The 27,137-nt window shown below is 46.6% G+C and overlaps 2 protein-coding genes across 6 annotated transcripts in view; both read right to left on the bottom strand.

The window, feature by feature from the left end:
- Positions 1-304: 304 nt before the first annotated feature.
- Positions 305-20,266, bottom strand: LYSMD4 (LysM domain containing 4). Of its 3 annotated transcripts, XM_042875855.1 has the most exons (7): positions 20,021-20,266; positions 19,146-19,445; positions 14,504-14,625; positions 13,878-14,100; positions 9,023-9,180; positions 6,659-6,943; positions 305-2,998 (listed from the first exon to the last, which is right to left on the bottom strand). In XM_042875855.1, the coding sequence occupies exons 6-7, from the start codon at positions 6,926-6,928 to the stop codon at positions 2,354-2,356; spliced, it is 915 nt and encodes a 304-aa protein (XP_042731789.1). In that variant the 5' UTR covers positions 6,929-6,943; positions 9,023-9,180; positions 13,878-14,100; positions 14,504-14,625; positions 19,146-19,445; positions 20,021-20,266; the 3' UTR covers positions 305-2,353. The 3 variants fall into 3 exon arrangements, with proteins under 3 accessions (XP_042731789.1, XP_042731791.1, XP_042731790.1); XM_042875857.1 differs by lacking the exons at positions 9,023-9,180; positions 13,878-14,100; positions 14,504-14,625; positions 19,146-19,445; positions 20,021-20,266 and adding an exon at positions 7,639-7,717; XM_042875856.1 differs by lacking the exons at positions 9,023-9,180; positions 13,878-14,100; positions 14,504-14,625; positions 19,146-19,445; positions 20,021-20,266 and adding an exon at positions 7,265-7,352.
- Positions 20,267-22,586: 2,320 nt separating this feature from the next.
- The window catches only part of ADAMTS17 (ADAM metallopeptidase with thrombospondin type 1 motif 17), a 165,291-nt gene continuing 160,740 nt past the window's right edge, over positions 22,587-27,137 (bottom strand). For all 3 annotated transcript variants that reach the window (XM_042876110.1, XM_042876109.1, XM_042876111.1), the window contains one exon: positions 22,587-26,803. In XM_042876110.1, coding sequence (XP_042732044.1) covers positions 26,652-26,803 — 152 coding nt within the window. In that variant the 3' untranslated portion in view covers positions 22,587-26,651. The remainder of the gene's footprint in view (positions 26,804-27,137) is intronic.

Consider the following 27,137-nt stretch of genomic DNA (forward strand, 5'->3'; position numbering starts at 1 on the left):
CTTACGGCCTCCTGCCCCTCTCCGCTGGCGCTCCCTGCTGCAGCACTGCTGTGCTCCGTGTCCCACGGCCCCTCAGCAGCATCACCCCCCGCTCTGCTCTGCATGCTGTGAGCAGCCCAAGTCACAGAGCTGCTGCCCGGCCTCTGCAAAACAAATGCTGTGGCACAAAACAAACGTGACAGCACCACATGTTGGGAATGCTTGCATTTTGTAGCGCTCTGCACTACTGCTGCAAAACACATCTTCCTAAACAAAGCTTGTCCACCACACAGACAACAAACTGAAAAACACCCAACACGCAGTCTGGGGTGGGTAAGTGCCCCTTGTGCTTTTATTTCATTTCACTTGATTTAGAAATGTAGCGATTCCCCTCTTCCCAACCACAAGGGATACCTTTCCTTCACAGAAGAAAATACGAGCCTTTTTTTCCCCATTACAAGACACTCTAGGTCCCTCATTCACAACTTAGGTTTGCCCAGGCTTTCCTAAGCCCTTTCTAAGGCTGCAGGAGCCCCACAGTGCAGGTGTGACACCACAGGTGTAACCACAGGGCTCTGCTTCGCGTAATGCTCTTTTCCCCCCACACCTTTTGTGCTATGCAGAAGGTGCCACAAGGCTGCTCCCATCACCCAGCGTCTTCACTTCTGATCAGTTTTAGGCAGCAAAAGAAAGGCTTTGAAAACAAACAAAAAAAAACAGCACGAAAAACCACCAACAAACCCAAACCAACTTGCACGTGGTTCATGCACAGACATTAGGTTCAGCATCAGAGCCCAACAACGCAGCCAGGGTCCCTAAAAATGCTGCCCTTGCTGTGACTGACCCTCCACAGCTCCCAGGCAGCAGTGCCCTCTGCTGCAAGGCCTGCAGCAGGCAAGCAGCTCAGGTCTGACTCCGCAGCTTGCCACAAATGGACTCTGTTTTCTGCAGGCATCTTCTCGAGCTTGCTGGGAACACAGTAAACGGTGGGAAGGCTGCAGTGCGGGGCAAAGACAAACTGCCACGCTGTGTGCCTGCTCACCAGCTCTGCCTCCCCTGCAGGAGCTCAGCTCTGTGCAAACAGCCCCAAGGCTCCCCATGACACAACCAGCTGGCTGCTGCTGAGTTACAGCCTGGATCCCCTCCCTGGGGATTTCATGCAACTGTGCCACAGCAGTACCTCAGCATTTAGCTCTAGGAGAGCTTACCTCTGTCTGCAGTCCCTGAATTTGTTGAATAAAAAGTTCTGAGGACAATTCTCTGCAGCAAAACTCTCTCCCAAAGCCTCACTGCTCCTCACTTCCAGCATGTAGCGTGCACTGACACAGCACACATATCAGGCTTACAGTACAGCTCAGCCACACAAACCTCCATTCACCCCCCCCTATTTACTCAGAGTGGACAGGACTGTTCAGCATACAGCAGCTTCCCAGTCCCCATCTAGAAAGCATCTGATTCACATTTCTGTGACTACCTGACACAACGTTGGGCTTCTTTGCGGGTCTTTGTAGGTGAACTCAGCAGCACTCTCATTTGAAGCGTACAAACAAGGAAACTCAAGTCCTCGACTGTGATGTGACATTTGAGATGCACCACTGTGGATTTAAACCAAAAGCAGGTAACAGCTAGACTTCCCCACACCAAATAAACCCTTGAGAAGAGCACAGCATCCCACAAGCCTTACTCTGTTCTCGCCATCTCCTGCCAATATTGTGGATGTCTGCTGCCAGCCCGCTGCAGCACTGACAAAACCCTGACAGAACAAGAGCTCTCAATGAGCTCTGCCTGCACGGACATTGGCAGGAAGCCTCTGAAGGACTTCCACCAGGACAAAAGCTCTGGCCTCGCCCACCCCACTGCAGGATTCAAACCACCCACTGCTTAACCATCGTGCACAAGATGTAGTGGTGAGGTGCTGCTGGTGTCCCTGTGCTGTGCCACACCCCAGCCAACCAATTAAAAGCCACTGCTCTTTGGGTTAGGCCTGCCAAGGCTGCCACGCTCTGCAAGACAGAAAAATGACAGTTCATTGAAAAAGATGAGTCCTCACCTCTACTCCAAGCAAAACGTATTTTCTTAAAAAAAAAAACCAAACAGCCCCCAGCTTTCCAATCACACCAATACTGCACTCTGTCACAGAAGTAAAGGGTTCAGCTTCTTAGACAAAACCACTCTTAAGAAATACCTGAAGCAAGCAAGAAGAGCAAACTGCTTCAAAATACTTTCCCTCATCAGAGTTCACAAATGTTAAGCCAGTTGCCTGCTGGTCTTCACAAGCAACAGAGCATCCTTATTCTTCTATAAAATCGCATCTCCAGTTCAGTCAAGCTCAGAACTACATTGACTACTTTAAAAAAAAATAGTATCTGTAGTGTTATCCCCCCGATTGCACTCGAGTCAGAGTCACCGTCTTATGGGCGCCCGTGCTGGGAGGTGAGGCTGTATTTGGCTGTGTCTCCCCCCTAGCATTTTTTTCTACAACTGAGCCTTGTAGTAATTTCCCTTCCAATCCATCTGTCGAAATATTTGAGGTTGCTGTTGTGTTGGAGGTGTGGGGCGCCGGGCCATTCTCTTGTGTTTTAAAATAGATGATATAAAATACCGGCAAGACAATTCCTACCAAGAGCATAATAAAAACTGCATTCCACCACTGGATTCCACAGTCCGCACCATTACTGCTCTCCCGCTTCCCCGGCTCGGCCAGCGGCCTCTCTGGTGGCTCCACGCAGAGCTCAGCACTCAGCTGCGCCTCCGCCTGCACGGCGTCCTGGATGCTCTTGTCGATGCCTTTGAAATAATCCACGAGCTGCTCGCTCTCAGCACAGCCGCTGCCGCCAGCGCCAGGCTCCGGCACGTCCACCAGCACCGCGCCGCTCTGCGAGCGCGCAGCCGGGAGCGGCCTCAGCTCCTTGCTGCTCTCTGTCAGCAGCCCGTGGGTCTTCACAGGGATCTTGATGGACTTCAAAGCGTACAGGTCCTGCTCCCTGATAAAGTTGTTGACGCGTTTGATGTCTGCAACCTGCAAGATCCAAAAAGGACATTGCGTATTAGTTCAAAACGACCCAACCTTTCACTAGCATTGAAGCAAGAAGTGGCTACAAAACCAGCCTGAAAATAAAAACAAGCTCTGTCTGCAAGCAGTTCACTGTTCTTCAGAGATTTCCAGTGGTTGCAGACATGCTCCAGGTCCTGCAGCTTTAAGATGCTCCTGTTACATCCATTGCATGGACCCCCACCACACGGGCCCCCACAGTGCTTTTGCACCTCTTATGTAAGTTGTGCATTTCTTACCAAGTTTTTCCCCTCTCTTTGCTTTCGTTACCTTTCTCTCCCTTTTTAAATCCAAGTTATAGCAAGAGGAGTCTTTAGAGCAAACCTTGTAAAAGCAGTTACACCTTAAACAGCAGACAAGTGCTGATGGTGACGGGAAAACTGCAGTGCGAGCAAGAGGTAAGCAGTAACAGCATCTCTGGAGCACACAGCAGCTCTGCAAGCAAGACTGCAGGCTGGGAGAGAGCAGCAGGCACCTCTCACACTGCTGAGCTTCTCCCCTGCATAACTGCTCCATGCAGCTCACTTCACAGCTGGTACAAGGCCCTGGTGATAAACACTTAAAGCAATAATGTCCACCTGTAAGCAGCTCTGGATGTTGGTGTGTGCTAACAGACCATCAGCCAGGGGTCCACACCTGTGCCTGGTGTTTGCACCCAGCTCAGTCACGCAAACAGCAATGAGAACAGCAAGAAAGTACACACCATACATACAGCATAAGTCAACAAGGGCTGCTGGTATCAAAAAGCAAAGTCAGCAGGAAGGCAGCATTTCCTTATTTAATGTTAAGTAAAGAGAAGGCAGCTTAATACAGTGTACACAGATAACCCCCTACAACCTCTGTCAGATAACAACCAGGCCCCACTGCAAGCAGCAAACCAAGGCAGCCAAGCAGACATGAAAGAATCTTGAAGGAAAGGCTGAAGGAGGCAAAGCAGAGGGAACAGCAGGACCTGACTCAGAGACCCAACACCTCCGACATACCACACACAGAAAGTCTGATTTGCTCTTGTAGAAGTTTAGCAAATTACTGCACGATGGTCATTCGCTGCACACTCACAAATGTCAGGCTACCAATGAAACCAGTAAAACCATGAGGAGGATTAAAACCAAGAAAGTGCTTTTCTTCCTGCAATGAGTGTCGTCAGCTCCAACATCACTTGGCAGCTCACAGCAAAGATCTGCCCTTATAAAAGACAACACACAGGTAAGCAGAAGGCAGCCCTATGGCAGTTCCCAAAGAGCTGCTGCAGGAACACGACCCTCTCCTTGGTGGCTGCAGAATGGCTGCCTGGGACCACCTCAGCCAGGGGGGAAGGGCTCCCTGCCCTGCAGGGCTCTGCCTGCACAGCTGCACAGTTCTGCTCCCTTCAGCCCATGTTGTTAGGGAGAGCTGGTTCAACAGGCAGGTCTGCTATGTCACAGCTGAGCTGCAGGACTGCACTGAAAAGGAGAGGGGAGATGGATGCCCAAACGTCGTGTTTACTCTACACAGCCTGACACGTCTGAAAATGGGGTGTTTAATGCAGATCCTAATCTGCTGCCCCTGTAGCTAAGGGAATCCTCAGCTGCTGGATCAGACTCCTCACAGCTTGCCTCAGCAAAACATCAGGAATTAAACTCTCCAAAATTACTTTGTTATGAAATAACAATCTGACACTAAGCCTCCTAACTGAAGCCGTGCCTCAATTTTCTGTTTTCTTCCAATGAAAACAGATTACTGGGACAGTAAACATCCCCTGCAGTGTCTGCAATCAAACTGCAACGCTGCGCTAAAGCTCTAGAAACAGAAAGTAGAGCAGCGCTCACACAAAAACAACAAAGCTGGTGGGAAAAATGTACAGCACTAGGATGAGCAAGCCATTTAGGCTTATTATTTGTACTCATTTTTGGCTGCAGTGAGCTCCTCCTGTCCCAGCTGAAAACTATGCCAAAAGCAGGCCCAGACTATACGTGGTCAAGAGTAAAAATGAGAAGTTTGTCGTGCTCTGCATCTCTGCCAAGTTACCTGTTGCACAAACAAAACTTTCTTGCACTGTCTCAATTCTCCCACCCCAAGCAGGCCCTGATGACTCTCAAACCAGTAACAAATTCTCTGGAATTTCAAGGAAATTTCAAGGAAAGCCCATCCTGGAATTTTTACACTGCCCACATTTTTTGCAGCTAAAAATCTTTGCTGACATCCCAGTGGTCTTTCAGGAGCTGCTTAACTGTGCAAATCCTACAAACTACGTTGATACTGAACAGTGTCAGCCTGTAAATAAATACACAGATCCCCAGCCACAAGGATTTCCATCTCTCTTCAATGTAATGGGAACAAATCAGAAGTGTGCTTTCTGAAGGGAGGGAAGGCAGGGCGTTCTGCTGCGGGAGGAGTGTGCCGACTGCCTGAGTGCTCCTCGCTGACACCACAGGAGCCACACTCACGTTTTCTCTTAAGAGAACCAACTGTTGCTGGTAATCTTTTAAGTTCAGTGAACTGCTACGATGTGGCACAAGTGGCAACAGTTGTGACTGTTCTCTGCTGAAGAAGAGTACAGGGCTGCTACAACATCATCAGCGCCACTGCTCGCAATCAAAGCCTCTTTAAGCCCTACCAGGATCTTTCCTTCACAAGCACCAGCTTCAGCAGAACCCAGAAGGGCCTTTGTTTTGTTTTTGTTTCTAAGGGATTGGGAGGGGAGGAATTGTCTCAGCTTCTCTAAGCCCTCTTGCTTCAGCTGTACCTTACAGCTGTGCTATTAAGCAAGACAGTGCAATAATATTGCAACAGTTCAGCAGTACCATGTCATTATCACCAACCAGGCCATCGTCCAAATGCTTGCATTATGCAACTTCTTAATCACAGCCTAGCTTGTAGATAAAGGAGCTTGTAGGTAAAGAAGACTCGAAAAATAAAGCTGTAACTGCTAAGCAATGGGGTATTCTTAATATTCACATCAGGTCATTGAAACTGTCACCATTTTTCCCCCACACCAAACTCAGAGTGCGTGTTTTTCAGTATGTTCCAACTCCAGAGACAGTCTTTGTGCGTGTGCTGTTCTCTGCCTGCAGCTGGCTGAGCCACATGCACCTCTGTGTACTGCAGGAGCCATCGAAGACCCCGCACAGCAGCTCTGTGACCCATAGTGGCACCTCTCCTATTGTAGGTCCATCTCAGACCCAGCATTTCTCAGCAATATGAAAGCTCATCCCTTTCAAAAAAAAAGAAACGAAAAGGGAAATGTAGCCCAGGCCCCACCAAAGCAGCATTTCTTAACGCTGTTCAATTCATTTCAAACCTGTAACCCCGGAGAGGGCGGTGCTCTCTCCCTCACTTCTGTGCTCAGCTTCAACTTTATGCCCTCGAATAAATAAATACAAATCATGACTTTGCTGATGTCACCCAAACTAACCAGTAAGCCAGGCCACATGGGATGACATCTTCCATGGCTGTTAGCTAGCTCAACAGCTCTTTTTTTTAACCTTTCTCCAGCTCACTTTCTCCCAGCTGTTGATCATTCATGAAATACACAGGGTAAACGCTGTCAGACAGCAAGGAGCCTACACACAATTCTGGGAAGTACTCTGCATGCACAACGCATCGCTAAAAGTAAAGAAAACAAAAGCAAACAGAGATATCTCTTACTTTGCAACCATACTGCAGGGCAAGCTTGTTCAGACTGTCGTCCTCAGTGATGTCTCTCTCCAGAAGCACTACATCCCCAGCTCTGCCCCGTGCATTGCTGCACTGCCGCTCCCTGCCCCTGGGCCGCAGCTCCATGACGTTGAGCTCCTCGTCTGACGACTCCTCCGAGTCAGAGCGGCCATTTGGGAACACGTACACTTGCCCTCCCGGGTAGCTGTGGATGGAAACAGGAGCCTGGAAGGGTCTGGTCCGGCTCTCGTTCAGCCTCATCTTCTATAGCAGCACCTGGAACAAAACAGACGTCACAATTTTTCATGATGCCATCTCTTTTTAAGGTCTGCCACGGGACAACGCTTCGCTCCACGTCACAAATTCTAACGTTTCCTAACAATAAATACGAGAAAGCCACCCCTTCACTTAAGGCAGGAATCTTTACTACGGCAACGATCCCTCACAACAACGGGGCCGAGAGCACCGCGTCCAGCCCCAGCCGCACACGCTAAGGACTGAGCGGCGCTACCTGAGGAGCCCTCAGTTCCCCGCAGAACCGTTCGGCGTTACGGAGACGCGCAAACCGCACGCATTCCGAGCCCCGGCCACGCGTACCTGCGACCTGCGGAACGCCGACAAGAAACGGCCCGAGCGCTTCGCCCCACGAGGCCGCAGCCGCCCGCCGCCCCTCCGTCAGCGCTCAGCCCTGCGCTATGGCCGCGCTCGCGGTCGGAGCGGCGCTGCCCGCATCCTCGCGCGGCTCCGCGCGGCCCCTCGGTCCGCCCGGCGCGGCCTGCCGCCTCCTCCCGGGGAACGGGCCCGGCCGGGGCGGGCGGAGCGGCTCGGAGGGGCCTCGGCCCGACCGGAGCTCCGCCGTCACGGCCCGCCGCTCTCGGTGCCTGACCCGCGGCCCCGATCCCGACGGCCCACGCCGCCGCCCCGTCTCCCGGCCCCGCGCTCCCCGCCGGCCATCGGCCGCGCGCACCAACCTAACTCCGTCTCTCCCCGACTCCGTCTTCCATTGGCTGGCCGCGCGGAAAGGCGGGACCTCAAAGCCACTTGACCAATGGGAAGCTGGGAAGGGCAGCGCACAGAGGTTGGTTGAGAGGTCGGCGCTGGAACGCGCCAGGTGAGGCGCCTCTTAAAGGGCCCGCGCCGCGGGAGCGCCGTGGTTGCGCCGCGCGGGTTGGGCGCGCGGAGCCGGCAGCTCCCACGTGGCGCCTGCACACCGACATGAGCTCCTTCCCAGGAAAAGCCAGACTTAATCACATCCCGATAAAGAAAAAAAAAAACTTCAACGAAGATCTCGGTTCAGGCTTTCCAAAAAGAGCACGAACGGGAACAAGGCTCCCTCCTCCCCTCTCCTGTGATTGCTTTAAGATCTTGCCCAAATCCAGAACTGCTGTTCTCTTCACCCCTTCTGCTTTGTCCCCATCTATGCAGGCTGACTTCAGGAGCATTCTCATTTCGCTCACATTCCTTGTATCGTGTTTCCCTCTAAGCAGCCTACTAAAAACTTACTTAATCGCAATAAAATCTATTATTTGCATTTCAGACCGCTCAGCGACAGTCCGCTACCTTCAGCTGGGAAGCCGGGGGCTGAGCGCACAACCTGAAAGCAGCTCTGAACGCTGCATTAAAGCAGCCATCCGAGGGCCGTTTCACACATCCCAGCACAGTGGCTCACCAGCACTGGCTGCTGGGCTGCAGCTGTTCAGGTTGGCACTCGGTGGTTTCCAACTGCCCTGAATTCACAATGGTGAAAGCTGCAATTCATAAATCACCATAACTGTGAGCCATGATTTGGGATTAATAAAAGCGAGTCAGAGGGAAATCATTCACCCATTTCCTCTGCCGTATGAAAGAAAAATGTAGAATGAAGAGTAATCAATAAAAGAGGAGGTGGGAACCCTCACAAATACTGAACTATAGCCCTGATACAGTGCAAGTTAAAGAAATACTTCTTTAGCATCTGCTTCTTAATTTCAACCAGTTACTTCCGTTCAGTCGAGCATAAAATGGGAAAGACTCCAGAAGAGCACTGTGAGGCAACAGAAATCTACCGATACTTCTGGTATCACTGAATTGCATTTCAGTAAAGTTACCCTCCATTTTAAATGTAGAAGTATGAGCCAAATAGAACAAAATAATACTCTCCCATGTCTGGAGTGACTGAGCTTACATGAGTACTGTGTACACATTTGATTGAATTACATACAGCAACATGTTTAAGAGACAGATACACCATGCACACCACTTAGGAAAGAAAACTTCAGTTAAATTAAGTTAATATCAGGCATATACTTAATACAGTTAACTGAGCTATGGAGGTTACTCGAAGTGCATGTTTGGTAGCATTGGGCTCCACCTCACCTCTTAGAATGATCTCTCCAGTTTGCAGAGCATGTCCAGCTCAGCAGGTTCCGAACTCAGCCACAGGCAGTTCCACACACGAGCACTCCTGCCACCGACAGCCCGCGAGGGGTCTTGTGTCGAAAACAAGGAACAAAGTGATGGTTTAGGGATCACATCTGGAAAGAAACACAAAACCTGTGTTCACGCTGTTGTGTAGTAGCAGCCACAAGACCTGGCTTACAAAAAGCTTCACACCTTGCCCGTAGGGGAATTCCCAACTGAGGGGCAACCAGACCCAGACAAGACCAACATCTTCCTTACATAAGGGTACACCCACTTGCAAGGTGACACCCAGCCCTGCAGCATGGGGCACACACAGTGGACACAGTGGCTTGTAGTCCTGCCCAGAGAGAAGCTTGCTATTGCCTGCAAGGATAAGCAGATTTTGTCAACCCTCTGAGTAGCATGTGAAGCTGTGGGCACACCGTACCTCTGACTTCTTCCAGGCAAGAAGCACAGCTCTCATGTCCATCCTTGCAAGTTTTTTTTTCCTCCTTGTAACACAGCAGGCATTACAATAAGCATTCATCACTCATCTCCAGCTCATCAGATTAGTCCCACCTATGACAACTAAGTTTGCGACTATGCTGTGACTCAGGATTGAGACTTTCATCTTGGGAACCACAACGCAGATCTAAACAGCACTGCCGTCTCCTGGAGGAGATAACGTGTCCTTGTTCAGAGACCTAGTTCTGTGCTTGGCTTCCAGCAAGCAGCACCATTTGGCTCTGGCTGCCTGGTCTATGTGATAGCAGAGACTGAATTACTTAAGAAAAAACAGATACTTACTCTTTATATAAAAACAAATGACAAATTAAAAGTGGTTTTAATTTTGAAGTTCGTATTTTCTTGAGATTATGCCAAATCCTGGAACCCATACTGCACACCCTGTCCTTCTAGAGGAATTTGGCTAGGGAACACACCGTAAGATTTGTTCCCTTTCCTCTCCTTTACTCTTAAAGTCCTGAGTACTAGTAAAATCCTGCTCCTCCACCCCCCTTCCTGCAACTGGTAAATTGTGAAGAACAGGAATGTTCCTGGGAAGAAACCCAGGCTGAATCGCATTCAGAACAAGTCAGAGATTTCTTGCATAGCTGAAGCATGTGTTTGCAATCCCCAACTGCTGGAGCATGCAAGCCCTGCCAGCATATATTGTTCCTTCATATATTCTCAGAGAGCTCTTAGAGTCTAGGGCACTCTGTGGACAACATTCCACTGAGGCACAACTTCTTGGCCCATCTGCTAATGGTGCCAGGGACAAAAAGGCTCTTGTGTAGGTATGGCAAATAGGCAGCACCACTTTTCCATGAAACTACGTTAGTGATGGTCGGAGCCATCGGTCTGCACGATGTCCTGAGCCACAGACTGGCTCCATTTGAGCTGGCTTACCTACAAGGCAAGGTTTCAGGCAGCTTCTAGGACTGGTTAACTCTGGTAACAAGCATGTGCAGCCCCAGCAAAGTACTGCCCAGCAAGGAGGGACAAAACTGTGAGAACTGCAATGAACGTCCAGAAGTTATCTGGTAACTGCTGGGAAGCAGCAGACAGCCAGTAGCTACACACAGCCCGCTCTCCCTTCTCCTGAGAGCTGCCACTAGCCCAGAGAGAATTTAAATTAAATCTAAATGGAATGGTTCAAAACAGGAACATGACGTGGCCAAGAAGGGTGGGAAGCTGGGGACTGAGACACTGGTTGGAAGAACACTGCTTCAGTGCATACGGGAGGAAGCTTTTGTCCTTGGCATCATGCAGTGTGCAGTACACTACAGGAGCACAAAGTGAGTCTTCACTCAAGCTGGTGCTGGTACTGGGGAAAGGCAGGTTGATGAAAGCATCACTTGCCTTTCCAATGACCTTATCATGTGAGCAGAGCTTGCCAAGAGCTGTCTCTCATTCTGCACTCCTCACAGCCTGAGCCAACAAGCCTGAACACCCTGTGCTGATATCTGATATTGCTCAGCATTGCATGGCAGTCTTGAGCACTGCAGATGCATCCTTTCAGAATGGACGATGACTTCTGTGTGCTTTTCTGCACATGGCATGCTCCTTGCTTTCTCCAGCTCATCTAACTTCCAAACATGTCCAATCCAACTTTGTAATTTCTTAAATGTGAAGAACAGAGGAAACAGAAAGGTCTTCCAGTTCAAGATCTTTGACCTCAGTACCTGAAATGGCTGTGCTGTGCTTAGCTTGGCTAGTTTCATTCTCCCAGGTAGGGTTCCCACGTCTGGTGCATGGCAACAGTAATGAGCAAGTAACACATGGGGGCAGCAGCACGCTTTGCTTTCTTGTCAAACATGCAGGAACTCGTGGCTGTGGCATCCTTACAAGGTCTGGTGGAACTGAGGTGTCCCAGGATTTGAGGGTCACTGTATTGGACACAAGACCAGAGTGACAGTCACGGCTGATCACACTGTGGGAAATCCTTGAAGAGAGGATCTTTGCGGCCTCACAGCCCAGAAACCTGTGCCTCTGTCACTGCATCTGGCCTTCCTCCTGTCCCTGCAGTTCCAGTGCAAGCACTCTGTGCTCATGTTACAAAGAGCATTCAACTGGCAGACAGTGGCACCATTGTCTGCAATGGCAAATATGGAGGAAGTGAAAATCTCAGGGCTCAGTGGCTCAGTTCAGACCCTGCTGCCCACCACTGCAGCAGCCTGCTGAGCTTGTTGCACTGCAGGCAGGATGGAGTCCAGCATATGCCACTCAGTGGGGTGAAATGAAAAGGATGCTCTCATTTGACTGCATCAGAAGAAAGATGCAGGGTTCACATGACATCATTTATTATCTTAGAGATTCTGAGCGTTCAGGTAATGGGGAAAAGCCTTAATCTTGGCAGTGAATGTGGTAAAGGCTACGTTTTCAGAGTAGGAGCATTTAGGTCAGGGAAGTGGTCCTAATTTACACTGCAAGGCTCTGCGATTGATTGCCTGACACCAATATTTCCACAGCAGGATGTCCTTGCTGCTGGAGGTGAGCAGAACTTCAGGAGTTGCTTGTGCACCTGATATTTACCTGGTCTCTCACATCAGCACTGCACACTGTGTGAGCACACGTGGTGCCTGAGTGGTTACCCAAGCTGATGCTCAAAATGGCAAGAAATAAAAAACATCAAAAAGAATCCCAGAGAAATGATGATGGGTTGATTATAATGAGGAATAGGAAACAAACCAGCTCTATGCCTCATGAGTAATTAGAAAATAATCATCAGACAAATGGCCAAATAGGAAAAGCATTTTCTGTAACTAAGGCTACTACTTTAATTGGAAAGTGCTGTTAACACAACTGCATGATGGAGGCGAGAGCAATAGCACAACAGGGCTGTTGCAGATCTGCAAGTAAACAGCTGAAATGCATCTCTCAACTTCAATCTGTGACTTTCTGAAGCCAAAAGAACAACTTTAAATTTAAAACTGCTGTTGGAGCTCATGCTTCAGTTGGGCTTTGTGCCAGGACATGCAAAGACTTAGGGCATTAAGAGTCTCATGTAGAAGAAAAGACAGTGAGGAGTCATTTGAGCTGGCTAGTAATGCACTGAGATGTAGCAAGATCTGCCTTCATTCCCTTTAAGCTAACTTGTGGGGAAGGAAATTGGAAAAAATGAGATTGTATCACTTATAACTCTTACAGCAAATCTAGGGCTGAGCACAGCCTTGGCCGATACAACTGTGTCCTGCATACAGAGCAACAGAAGGGTCACTGCCCCAAGCTGCCTCTGCCCTTTCAATAGCTGGGCAGTGAGGTGGCCCCTGAAGGTGCCCGAAGTGCTAATCTAGCATCATTAAAGGTATCCAAGGAACTGTTCTGACAGCTGTTGTCTTCTATTCACTTTGAACCATAATCTCAGGGAACTTCTGTTCTTCCAGAGAGTTCAAAGTATTCATAAATCCACAGCCATGCAATGCTTTAATGGTCCCTCTGCTATTCCCTGAGTTGCAGGGAATTAACTGATTCACCCATGGCGGATGCACACAGCACAGCCTGATCCCAGCACTGGGAAACTGGGGCGAGCAAGCATTAAGCAATAAGAGATGTGTCTGACTGTCAGTAAAGATCTAGTAATGCTGCATTTATAGTGAACAGTAGCTCACACGTGAGCACTACCAGCATGACCACCAGGTACCAAACAAAGCACAACCAGCCAAATCTCCTACAGAAAAGGAGAAAGAGCTGACCAATGCCTTTTTCTACAGGCTGTGTCCCTCCTGGTTAATGCTGCAGTTCCCTGGATCTTTGCATAGGCAGGGTTTCAACAGACAGCCTGAGAATGATTACCAGGAGTCTATGTGATCCTTCCCTGGGACTCTTCACTGGCAGAAGCTGCTTTACAATATTCCCAACCATTTCCCTAACTATCTGACATGTTGGACAAAATTAAAGAAACATGGGCCTTGGGCTTCAAGATGACTGGGAAATAGCTAATCAGGCTCTCAGCTGAGCCAATTCAAGGAAGAACATCGTCAGCAATACATTTTCTCTAATTGGAGCCAAGGAATGGGTACGTTCTCATGGGAAAATCTTCCCCTTTCCTCTAGGCCACATGGACCATGAAGAGAGGGGCCCCAGTGGGCAGCAGAGGACGTCTACCGTAGTGCTGGGGACTTACTTAGATGATAAAGAAAAAGAAATGCCACAAAAACGTTCCCTTTTTTTTTTTAGACAAGTGCTAGGAAAGCCTCTACAGCTGCAGGAGCTCTTGCACTTCACATGCTCATGCAAGTGGTGGGTAAGCAGTCTAGGGAGGGTAGCAGTCTAGGCTGCGTTTACAGCTGCTCATGGGCCCACAGCTGGGGCTCAGCATGTAGACACCAACCTCGTAAGGAACACTTTGTACGTCCAGGATCCAGAATCAGGAAGGGAGTTTCACCACGGTCTCCTCCACAAAGGTCAGAGAGAAGCTGGTTCCTGGGTTGTGCTCATGAGGAGATCACCAACATGGTACACGGGAGAGTGGGTGCATGCTGGCAATGATCCCTGGCCTTTAAAACTACCAGGATCCCATGCCCTTCTCACTTTCAATTTTGTCCCTCTTTGTGCTGAAATCAGAACACATACAAGTGACAAAAAAAAAAAAAGGAGGGTGGAGAGGAACTACTATGAGAATTAAAGTGATAGCAGCAAGATGAACACCACACAAAGCCACCCCTCTTGCCTCACTCCTTAAAATTGAAAACACCTCTCTATTCTTCCCCATTTATTACTATAGGAAAGTGCATTTTTGAGTCTTAAGGTCTTCTGTGTCTAAAGAGGTGGCACTGGGGCGTGCTGCTGTACCAGTGCTGAACTTTGGGGTACCTCTGCTTCAAGTTACTGAGGGAAAATCACAGTAAAAGTGCTAGCTATGGATCTCAGCATGATCAACATCAGACTTTAAGAACCTGCACTTACAAACTCCTTGCCTGGCAGGGAAAGAAATCTATCAAAACACTTTCAACTTACCAGAAAGCTCACACCAGCTGCTCTTTGTGGAAACGTCAAGGGAACAAGACCTCATCCCAGATGGCCAGAGAACACAAGGTGCTGCTGAACAGGAGGGGAAGATGCTGTACAACATGTGGCACCTGAAGAAGTGAGAAAAGCCAGGGCAGCTTCTTGGTCCAGGAGATAAATCTTCATGCCTTTTTATAGATATGATGCATTTACAGATGTTTCCAGAAAGGGGCAGTAGAGACCAAACCCACAGGACGAATAGGAAAAGACATCCTCTTCAGGGAGAAATACACATAAAGAGTGAGAATTGCTTGCAGTGGCTTTTCCTTGGCATAGAGAGGCTCCACCATGCCATGTCCATTCAAATAAAACCAGCAGGACTTACATAGGCCAAAATGGGGCTGCTTGGTGTAACAATTGCAGTTTGCTCTGAGATGACTTCCTTTACTTGCTCTTCAGGAGAGCAGTAACCCTGCCTATGTTTCAAATACAGATACTGCATGGGCTGCATGAGCTGGCACAAGGCTTTCCAGTGCATCAGAGGAGCACTATATTACGTACTACATAACACAGCCAACCCTACAGCACCAAGGTTTTCTGTCAAGCTCACAGATGCTTATGCCACTGCTCATCATTAACACAATTTCACTTCCATCTGACCTTGAACGAGTGGAGACATGACAAAAAGAGGTGCTTTTAAAATCAAGACTCTCAGCAACTCATGTTGTTAAAGTCTGAAACAGGAAGGCCCATCTCTGCACCTTTTTTACCATCTCTTCAGATTCTCCTGAACCACAGAGCAAAATTCTAAAGCTGATTCAAGTTCTTTACCTGGAGAAAACCCCACATGTTTTACTTAATTCAAACCACCTATTTTCAGCTCTTCATTGCTGCATTATGCCATCCTCTTGCATCATACATCATCCACGGAGGAGGGAATGTTTTTGGCAGTGGAATGCCCAGAAGCCCCAGCTGTGGGACAATGCAAGCAGGCACAAACCATGCAGCCAGTCTCTTCCTTAAAGAGTTTCTAGCCTAAGAATAAGATTTCAAAACAGGGAGAAGAGCAGGGAGCAACATCAGGTGAGAGACAGCTATCTGCAGCAGAGGAGGTGAGGCAGTAACAGCTTCATCGGGAAACCAAGAACCTTTTCTGATCCTGCACACAGCATAGCACAACACACCAGCAATCTGGCTGCAGACCGAAATCTTGGCTTCCCCTGAAGCCAATGGCAAACATCCCACTGGCTTCAGTGGGAGGAGGACTTCGTGCCAGATCTCGTGCTTCCCATTCCTTTGCCGTAGCCATGAGAGCAAGCTTCACTTCCAAGGCAGTGTCTGCAGCTAGGGCCTTCTGGGACAGGAGAATGGTTCTCCTTGCCACCTGACAAGTATCAATGGGAAATAAAAGACTTCTTTTTAACAGAAAACTGTACTGCCCCAGGTAACAAGCTGTTTAGTGATATGAGACTCTCCAGCCTGAATTTTTTTTTTTAGGTTTCAATGTCTGTCTACAAGGTGCACAAGAGCTCAATCATACAGCTTTTGGCCCTGGTGGGGACACTCGTGGGAGAGGTGGCACGAACAGAGTTACGCAGCTGGAAACCCTCATCTCTCCTGTCTTAATATCTCTCAACCCATACTATCACATGGTGGTACAAATGCATAGTGTGACTTACAGCAACATGGCAGACAGGAAAATTAAGATGGCCCCTTTTACAGAAAGCGTATCCCAGCTGCTTTTAGCACAGCAGCGTCAATGGCTATTTGAGGAGTTGAAGAAAAAGGATGCTGGCAGAACTGTATGCTGACTGCACAGGGCTCTCTGTGTTTGCTCTGGCATGAAAGGTTACTTAGATCACTGTGCAGGCTGGAGACGGAAGGTTCTGGTTCCTATCAACCTGGCAGACTTGGTATAGCACAAAGGGGACGTATGTTCGGCTGTTGAAATGAGCATCTTGAGATCTCCTAGCTATTTTTGAGGTGGCAAGGTCAGGACTCACATTCCTTACAAACCTTTGCTTTCCTTGGCAATAATCAAGGGTGCTGTTAGGGAAATCCTGGTGGGTGTTTTGTGATCAGTCAAGCACAGCAGATTACATTACTGGATGGTGTATACAGGACCTCCCATCTTCTAGACATAGTAAAACAAGTCTGTTTTCTCCAGCATGGTGCTGGCCACCTGTATTATTTCTTGGGTCACACAGAATGTCTACCGGTCAGACTGATGTCTATACAGCTGACTGTTTGCATATCAATTCTAAAGGCAAAGGAAATTCTTAAAATCCCACAGCACAAATGTGCACTGCTACAGAAAAGCAGGTGGAGATGTGCCAAGATAGAGCTCCTCAGTTGCTACCCCTCTAACAAATGCCCTGCGAGGAAAACTGGAAAGTATTTCATGAAAGAGCAAAGATAACATAAGACTATCCGGCAAAGGCTGGAATTTAATATTAATGGCTTTCCTCTAGTCACTGTATTTCCTGTTCCTAACTTAACCCACTAAAATCACCAATGGTCAGAGAAGGGCTATAAGCTTTTCCACATCTAAAAACCCCTTCATTGGAAGATCTCAGAGAACTTGGCAAGTATTAAGGACTGCTGCAGAATGGCTGTCCTCAGAGGATACTGTCCAGGTAGTCAGCGCACAGAAGCCTTTTTGGCTCCCAAAGCCAAATACTGAAATTTAGGTTCTGCCCATCTCTGCAGGAATATCTTCCTGAGAGGAGCTGAGCTTCCCTTCAATTCATGCTCCACATTCAGTGTGAGAAATACCTTCCCAAGAGACAGATGGGTAACAGATACACAGCAGCGATGTGACTGGTGTCATTTCAGCCTACCAGCCAATTTAGAATCTTGCCCACAGAGCTTCTCAGGGGTTACAATGGAGACTGCTCATGCCTGTGCATGGCTCAGCTGCTGGTATTTCTAAACAGCTCTGTTCAACAATAGCACAGGGAAGTTTGTTTTGATAGTGAGCTGGACTAGGCCCCATCTCCCCACCTCTCCCTGCCAGCTGGTACTTGCCTGCAGGAGTCCAAGTATTAGTTAACATGGGTAAGAAGTGCAGAATTTTTCTCTTCCAAGTCTTGTGGTCTCTTGGTGATCCTACTGTGCCACCCACACCTCCCTTCAACTGGGCAAAATACCTGAATTATGAAGTTGACTTGCCAAGAGAAATTTAGACCAGAAACATCTCTGGAAAGATGGGTCTCACCAAGGGCTGCAGCCTGCAAAAGAGCACAGCGCTGGCTGGGGCACGTGGCTGGGGAGAGAAGCATTAGTCACTGCCTGCCTCATGTTCGGCCCTCTCGGACAGTCTCCTCTCTTGGAAGATGCACTGTTTTGCCTGTATGACTGTTGGCAGAAACTAGTGAGCAGAGCTGGTTGAAAATTTTCCATCAAAACAATATTTTTGAATTGCCAGAAGATACTTTAAAAATTAAGTGGAAAAATCAGAGGAAAGGGCCTGGGTTTTGGCTGACATTGGTGGTTAGAAAATTCTCAAACTTGAGATTTTTTTTAGCCAAAAATGGAAGCATTTGGGGTGAGGTGGGGAAGGAGAGAGGTGCAGCCTGGCAAGACTTAGCGGTACCCTGAAAAACATATAAGACATTTTTTACAAATATGTTTTTGTCAGGGTTTTTTGTTGTTTTTGTTTTGCTTTGTTTTGGTTTTGTTTTTTGCATAGTGAATGATAGTTCTGTTTTAGACCCATTCTACAGGGATACTGGAAAACAAACTAATCTGCTTTTTCCTTTCTTATGCTATACTCATATGCCCTTATGGTATATGCATAGGCAGCACTTTGTCTAGACAGATACATAAGAAACACCAAATCTCATAGGATCTACCCAAGAGCCTACCTCCCAAAAACTGAAGCTCTGACAGTAAGGGACATATGCACACAGCTGATTCTGCTCTGAGTTTGTACAGCTGATGGAAAGGCTTGATAAACATTGCCGTTGCCTTGCATACAAATAATCTAAGCCATGAGGACAGACAGGGAAAAGGCACTGCTTGCAAAGGTATGGCACACACAGCTATTGCAAAATTGTCCGTACTTAATAGGCAGCAACAGGCAATATATTGCTAATGGCACTGCAGAGACAATGGCACATAAATACCTGGAAGCTGCAGAAAGCTGTTTTCCATCTTGCTAACACAATCATGCATGTTTTTCTTCTTCCCTTTTAAATTATTTCTTCAGCAAAACATGACTGAGAAAAGGAAACAACTTCTTCACACCTGGGAAATGCAGCTGATGGCAGTACTTCTCTGGCTGTGTCAGCGTCTCGTCCTCAAGATGTGGTAAGCATGTTACAAAATGAACTGGGGAAGCTGTGAGGAAGGGTGACTGCAGCCTTGGAGACCTGCTGATGCCTGAGGAGTTCAGCAGGACCCCCCCTCCTCGACACAAACCTGGGCATTAAGCAGAGGTGACAGCGCTGAGGATAACACTGTGCCAATAGCACAGAAGTTGAACTACATCAATAAGAAAAGTAAGAGGCTTTTAGGCAGTGAGAGCAGAGGAGGTTCAATTTACAGTGACTTCCTAAGGAATTAGACCATGATTCTGGACAGGATTTTTATTTTAGACAACACTTCATTTTTTTAAAGGACTAGTGCAACTTAGATGTGGGTTTCATACCTTCTCCTTAATGAGAGCAGCACCGGGGGAAGCACGCTCAGGAGTACTGACGTGTCCTGGCAGGGGCTCAGACTGCTGCAACTCGCCTTGCTGACAGGCCAAGCTTGACTCTCATCCCACGACAACCAGGGGTTACAGTCCCAGCAACTTCCACCACAAGCAGCTCTGGCTCTCAGCCGCCAAAGTGATAAAAGACTTCTTGTGTGATCATCTCAGGAGGCAAGTTTGATGCCAAACAAAGCTGCAGTCTGGTTGGGTCTTTCTGCCATCAGAGACAAAATCAAGGGGAAAAATGCAGAGCTGGGGAAATAAATGGAAGCTGCTAAGTGTTCAAATAATGTCTTTTCCAAGAAAATGAAAAAGACAAATAAGAAAAACCCCTACAGAAGAGTGGCTTGTCTTGCTTTGCTCGCCAGACCCAGGTAGTGCTCAACTTTGTGTTCCATCAGAGGACACCTCCTTTTCAAATTCTGAACTGTTTCACTGCCTGTCATCGCAACGACTGCAGAATGATGCTGTATGCAACGACCCTACAGGAAACTGCCCACAGTCTTTTGATAGCTGATGCTTTTTGGGAGCAGAAGCAGACATACAGACTGGCACGCTACCAGCACTCTCCTGCTGAACGAATCAGCATTTCCCTCTCTCTGCCAGCCTGTGTTTTGAGCAGTAGCCAAGCTTGGATTTGGATCCTGCAGTTCAATTGCTGCGTGGGGCATCCCAGAATTGATGTGGATTTTATCCTCTGCTACTTTCAATGACAAAAAATGTATCTGAGGATAGAAAACCAATGGGAGATATCCCTTTCCACTCCCTGCTAGCATGGTAATCACAACATAGGCTCATTCAAAAGAAGCACACATTCATCTCCGTACCTTTTCAGATTGTTGCTGCCAATAATGGCAAGTAGCTGCTTCAGGAATCTACCTTTTCCCCCACGACCACCTGCAGTCTGTAAGGTCTTCAGAGGAGAACCATTTCTTTGCATATGGCCTTCATCATCCATGTCTGGTTGCAGCATACAAATGCCACTGCACAAAAAACACTGAAACATTATAAAAGATCTCAGAAACAAACACAGCCAGAAAGTAACTGTGAGGGTAGACACGAGGCTACTGCAAGAGTAAAATTAGAAGAATGTTTTCTTTCAAGGCTGAGAGAGATTAAATGCAATTGTGCTGAGGAGGAAGGCTATTTTGCATACGCAGCAAAAGTGGCAAAGTTTCTGAAAGGTGCAAAGCATTGGAACACAAAGCAGCTGTAAGCATGCAGCAAAGACAAGGACATGAGATGTGTCTGCGGGGAGCAGAGGGAAAAGGACAAGGCAGACATCTCTGCAGTTACACTGAGACTGCCATAAGCCCAAGGCTCAGGAGAAGCTGGAGATGCCAACGATTCAAGGACTCACCTGGAGCCTGAGTTGTGCCAGGAGCTGGCCACACACACTGACGACCTGTGGGATCCGCCACCGTGTGCAGTCGCTCCCTGCTGAGACTGAGAAGGAAGCCAAGGCTTGTGGCATAACCCAGATGAGTCACTCTGGAGGCTCCAGATCCATCCAGGCCACAGAAGGATGAAAGGACTAAACACCCAAATAGCTGCCTTCACAGCCAAGCAAGAGGAACTGAGGGAAATCACATCTTTCAAGGAAGCCCAGCTGCTTCCTCCTTGCCCTATGGCTGAGGCGGTTACCTACCCTGAGCCATGTGAGCCTAGCCAGTGTCTCAGCCGTAGTAATGCACAGGGCTCACAGATGCAGCCTCAGACATCAGCTGCAGGACTCTGCTAATTGGGAAATTCTGTCTGAGTGTCTGGCCACCATTTGGCAGAGACGGCAGCTCTGACAAAATAAGCAATGTGGTACAGTGCAGCCTCCGGGCATTCATCATGGGGTCTGTCACATGAAAGGGTCTTGAAAAGAGAGAAACCATGAGAGATGCGTGGAGATCATCTTTGGAAACACCCCAGTCATCCTCTGGGGCAGCTGCTGCTACAGGAGAGGTTGTGAGCCGTCTCTGCTTAGACATTCTTGCCTAAACTCCCTTTGTAAAACAGACAGTTCTCAAGAAATCCAAAGCGAAGATTCTTTGGTCTTGTTTGTCCAAGGCACATTTCTCTCCAGGCAGACAGTCCCATTTTTAAAGAGGGTGAGGAGAAGCCAGAGATGTGATAGGACAAACAAAAATCCACGTAGAAAGGAGAACTGTTTTTTGTGCATTAGTAGCACTTGAAGAACTCTTGTCTTCATACTGACCTGCTTTCCAACCGAAATAAACGGAAGGCTGCTGAAGGGCAGGGTGTATGGAGAAGTATTGTCAAGTGTGTCCAGCACAGGTTTAAGTACCTGAAGAAGTAACGCCGTTGAGGAGCAGCACCCACATCCTGCCTGTTTCTGGGTGCACTACTTTCACATAGCAAGACGACCAACCAGTGATGCAAGTAACTTGTCTGCAAGCAGGCTTCTTTTGTTGCACCATCAGAAAAGTGTGAGTGCCCTGAACTGGCATCTGGTGCGATTCTTTTCTGCCTGTACATCCTCAGCACGCTGGTGTTTGTGCTGCCACTCTTCAAGGAGGAAACGCCTTTCCCAACAGACCATGTAGTGTGGAGGAAAGCACAAAGTAGCAATCAGCTTTCACTCTACCAGCAGAACAAGGTCCTCCAGTTAGTAATGCTCTGGGTGGTGCATGAGGCTGATGCTGGGGAAAGGTGCTCCATTATTAAGCTTTTTAGAAAGAAATTTCCTTCCAGAGAAAGCAGGGTCCAGGCCAGCTTGCTGTGAGGGATCAAGAGACAGCTAAGGCTGCTCTGTACACCAGGAATTGGAAGAGAGTGAGGGAAGCAGACGGAGCTGGTGGAAGCAAAAGTGAGTTCCAAGCAGCTGAGAAGAGATCATACTTTCCTCATGGTACTTCCATGCCAGAGCACTGGAGCCATCTAACCCCACCTGCCTTTAATGAACTTGGCTGAGGTGCCTTAAATAAAAAGACAACTGAGATCACAGGGAAGGACAATGGCTTCAAACCATCTGGTTTCCTGGTTGCAAGATGGGGATTAGGAATAAAGGAAAAATAGCAAACTGCTGCATGCAAAACAGGCAGAGTAAGTACATAAGCCTACCAGATTTATAGAAGACATATTGGCACATACCAGGAAAATTTCAAGCCAAATGTATGACAGCATTCCTTACACCCCTCCCACCCATTGCCATATCCGAGCTTACTGTAATGCCTTTGGCTTCCAAAGGCTTATAGCTATGTTTTATTGTTTAAACAGGTCAACAATTGCAATCATATGTTGACTCCAGGCAATACACAAACACAATGACGTGTTAATATACAGCAACACTTGGATGAAATTTCTACAATTTTGATGCTGTTAAGAGTCATATGTAACAGCAGCTGGGCTGGCATCTCAGGCTACCTCTGAAAACTAGGAGTCTATAGGTGCTATGCCAGTACCAAGAAGCCAGCGTGAGATCAGAAAATGAACTCTATTTTTTAAAGTAGGTATAAGCTCAATTTCTGGAAATCATCTTGGGACAGGGACTCTCATACCAGCCGTAGAAGATACCGCTTGCTTTTAGGACTGCTTTAGAAAGGTGCTGCTCCCATCTCCAACAGTGACACTTCAACAAGAACTGAAATGGGATATGGATGACGGCATCTTTGTAAGACAGGACAGGAAGGGATCCTCCATGCCTGTGTGCAACCATTCATAAAAAGACATTTTGACCAGGCTGAAGGGGAAGCCAAGTAGTACAAAGATACTGGCTAGTGCCTACAACAAACACATCCAAAACACTTAGCACTGAAGTAATTCTGTTTATTTCACACCAGGGCAGTATGCAGCTAGGTTATGTAGATATCTTTCAAATGGATGGCCTAGTTTAGCTTCAACATAAACTTCCATATGTTCAGCAACCTTTGTTATTGGGTTGCACCTGCAGAGCAGCTACCATTTAACATACAGCTAGCTGCCACCTCACCTCAGCTCCAACATACATTGAAAGCAACCTTTCTCAAAAGCACTTGCAAAATGTCCCCAGGCATATGCTTTAGCTTCCTGGCAGCCTGCTCAGTCATACACGGTGATTTCCCAAACAAAACCTAGGTTATCGTTTCCAAACAGCCATGTTCTACTGTTGTGTCCCTGAGGAGAGACCTTGCTAGACAGTAATCAGGTATTAACACTCCCTGTGCTTTATTCTGCAACCCAGCTGGGACAAGACCCATCATTCCTTGATTTGTTAGCACACCAGGAATTCTGAGATGCCAGATTTCTTACTGACAAAAAACTTTTTATACCTACCACAGCTATCACACAGTTGGCCTAGATTTAACCAAATCCCAGTCTCAGTCCAGTACTAGACAGATTCATTAGGTACTACTTACAGCTTCCCCCCTTGCTCTGAATTTTCATGCTAGCTGCTTGATTTGCATTATATTTTTTCAAGTTCAGAAACCTTGTTAAAGTTGTTATGGAAAAAATAAATTTATTATTCAACATACTCAATTTGTTTTCAAAATGGAATGATCCTCTTTTCTATTTCTTTTTTTTTTTTTTTTTTTTAGTTTTCATTTACAACTTCTTCCATTCAGTTTGACTGTTTTTATCTTTTCTAGTTATAACCAGCACCAAAAAGAAAATTACCATGGATACAGTACATATGCAAATTAACTAATGGAAAAATATATACATTTCACTCTGTAATGAAAAACTTACATGGTATTATTGCCATGGAGGATATATCCCTGTATTATAATAAAATATCAAGCAATATTCGACTGCTAAGATTCTTTTCCACCAACAAAATTAGCACCATACATGAGATAGTGAGAATCTACACTCAGTAACACCACTGTGCAACTAGAAATGTACAGTACTTTAGTAACAGTACAGAGTATTGTTTACAATATGGAAATACCACCACTGTAATCTAAAGAGTGTCAATCTTTTAAGAACAACTAAAAGAAAAAGAATTGCCATAGATACACCAAAACAAACAGCTTTTCTTTCACCAGTATGGAGTAACTGAGGGCAGAGCATAGCTGTAAATTCATAGTAAGGCTCCTATAAAATGATATGAAACAGAAGTGCAAGAGTATTGAACAGAATTAAATTCTTTTTATATTTTTTTTTCTGGCTATTATAACATGGGAGGGTTGTCACCAGATGAAGTTAGAGAATGTAATAAAATGGAGCTGTGTTGTACCATCAGTTTTTAATTAATGTAGGTTTCTGATCATTTCTAAAAAAGCTCGATGCATGCTAATCTGTGGACTGAGAGAGCAAGCGAGGTGGTTTTCAGTGCTCAGACATTCAGTAAAATTCCTTCTAAATTCATGTTTCCTTAGGCAGGACCCAGAACTTGGACCCCAGCATTTTTCATTGATTGCTTACTAAGTATTTATACAACCTCTGCATCTGGGATACAGGGTGGGAATAACAGAAGAGAGAGGTTGGATTCTGACTATCAGGTGCCAAAAGAACATCCAGTATAACAAAATCTGAGTTAGGATCATTTCCCTGGTAGTGAAAATCATCTGGGACACAGAAAAGCAGATCTGTTTGTGACAGGCACTTGAGAATAAATGGTGTGCAAATGTGGCTTCGTGCATACAGGCCAGCTCTGGGGTGCACACACTTGTTTGCACTAAATAAGCACAGATACGAATGTGAAGCCCACACAGGATTAGCCTGTCAATGAAATTATAACTCCCTGTGCTGGAAAAACTTAGCTGTGGATAAAATGCTGATGAGTTATTGCAGTGAGATCCTGAAAACTGGAATAAGGAAGAAAAAAGTTGCTTTAAAGATATGTTAGTTACTAAGAATCTTTATCCCTCCTTGCATTGAAAGGAAGATAACAGCAACAAAGACAGCTTGAGGACAGGTGTGAGCTGCAATCCATAGTGGGCTCAGGGTTAAAGGTGGGCTTACTTCTGCACTCATCCACAAGGAATAAAACAGTAACACAGTTCTAGAGCGAGTACAAAGCTGCAATTCATCCAAAAGGCTCTGCTCATATTATGAAGAATGAGCTGTAACTTAACCACTGCACAACTGGCCTTGGAGCCTGGCAAGGGAAATGATACATGTTGGAGCAAGATACGATAGAGAGACACCAATCTGCAGGACTAGCGGTGGGGACAAACTCTGCCCTGGGTAGAGCTCCCGTTTCAAGTCTCACATATCAGAGAGGAGTTTGGTTTAAAGTGCAGACACATGGAAGAGGATATCATATATGCAGCACTTTCTAAGTGCTCTGATAGCACCAATCTGATAGCACCAAACCTGATAGCACCACAAAAGAAAACGTGACAATACAGTGAGCAAAATCCTAACCTTTACTGAAGGCAACAGAAGCCCTTGGCCTTAGGGCTTCAGCACACTCAGGGTTTCATCTTGAATGCCTTGCACCGCTCGTAGCACTTTGATACAAAAGGCTATATAAACTTCAGATGTATACAAGAGCCAAAAGACAAGAAACACCTGTTCTGCTCTTCAGTTCATCCTTCATACAAAGGTTGTTCCAAGGTTGTCTCTGTACTAATCCTATCCAGTTTCATGGTACTCTCCTTATCTGAATGCCTCCTAAAAGCTTGAGAGAGATTAAATCAAACAATCCCTCAGTGAGCTCTACTGGATCCAATGTTTTCTGGCTTTTCCCACCTCGTTGAAAATGGTTTTTGCATAAATGTAACTATCTACTGTTGTTAATAAGCTTCTATTTCATTAGCTCAGAGAAAAATTAGTCTTCATAAAAGAAACTATTATTTTGGGGAAAAGAGAGAGAAGATTGTGTTTTAAAATTAGAAAGAAGAGCAGTCACTATTAGTTGCTCTCAAAAAATATGACTCAGAATGCTGGATGTAATTGCAATGAACTTTCTGTGGGAGTTTCATAGATGTCCATCCTCTGCTATCAGTTTTCACAAGCTTTTACAGTAAATCCCCTCTTTAAATTAAGCCTTTCATTTACGTGTGTCCCTTCAAGCCCACTCAACAGTGGGATAACTGTTCAGAATGAAAAACATTAGATGAAAGCCAAGATTAAAAGATTAAATAATGTCTCTACCTTTGCTTAACTATTTTGCCAGAGGCCTTCCTCCGTGGAGGCACCTATAACCTTAGTCAATGTAATCACTTTGCAACTCTTGTCCTTTAATGGTATTAAGCCATCCAGTGGCTGATGATTTAATATATTAAAGTAAAAAGCATTAATGAAAAAGGTAAAGATGTCAAAACATGATAAAATGATTGGCTCCTTGAGATGACTCTTTTCTATTTTTTTGCTTTCCTTTTTTTTTTTTTTTTTTTTTTTTTAATGGTGGATGAGTGGATTACTTTGGTATCCAGTCTGTAGAGTTAGTTTTCAAGTCTCAATAGGTATGCTTTGGAATCCACCACACTGTAGCAACTCATGAAGTTCCAGTACTCAGACCTACTAGTCCATGACTTACATACAAATAGCTGTAATACCCTAAGAAGTAGCACAGGTTCATTAACTCTTCTGTTGCATCTTGTTTGCATAAAAGTCTCTGCAAGTCTGGCAACAGCGCTGATACCACCGCATGTCCTGGCACAGGTTCTTCTCCCGGATCACCCTGCAGTACACTGTCCACTGGTCGCCTGTGCACTTGTACGTGAGAGCAGCTTGGGACAAGAAAAGAAAGAAGAAACTAGCAGATTAGCTAGAGAACAGCACTGCTGGTGTGATCAAAATCACAGGAAGGGCCAATCTCCCTGTGAGCACTGGAGGCGGGATAATGCTCTATCTACTGAGACATCAGACAATGGATAGAGAGCTCTTGGGAGTGCTTATTGCTAGTGTGCAGTTGGCTGTGACTGTGCAAGCACAGAGCTACTGATATTGTACCTACTTTGTCTCAGTGACAAGTAAGTTTAGATGAATGAAATACCTAAAGCATCAGCTTAGACTTAAATACACAAGTACTGCACAGCAGCAAATGGAAAGCTGTATGCTTTC

Source organism: Lagopus leucura, unplaced genomic scaffold (genome assembly GCF_019238085.1).
Source record: "Lagopus leucura isolate 7727_CA_CO unplaced genomic scaffold, USGS_WTPT01 Super-Scaffold_100015, whole genome shotgun sequence".
NCBI classification, from domain to species: domain Eukaryota; kingdom Metazoa; phylum Chordata; class Aves; order Galliformes; family Phasianidae; genus Lagopus; species Lagopus leucura.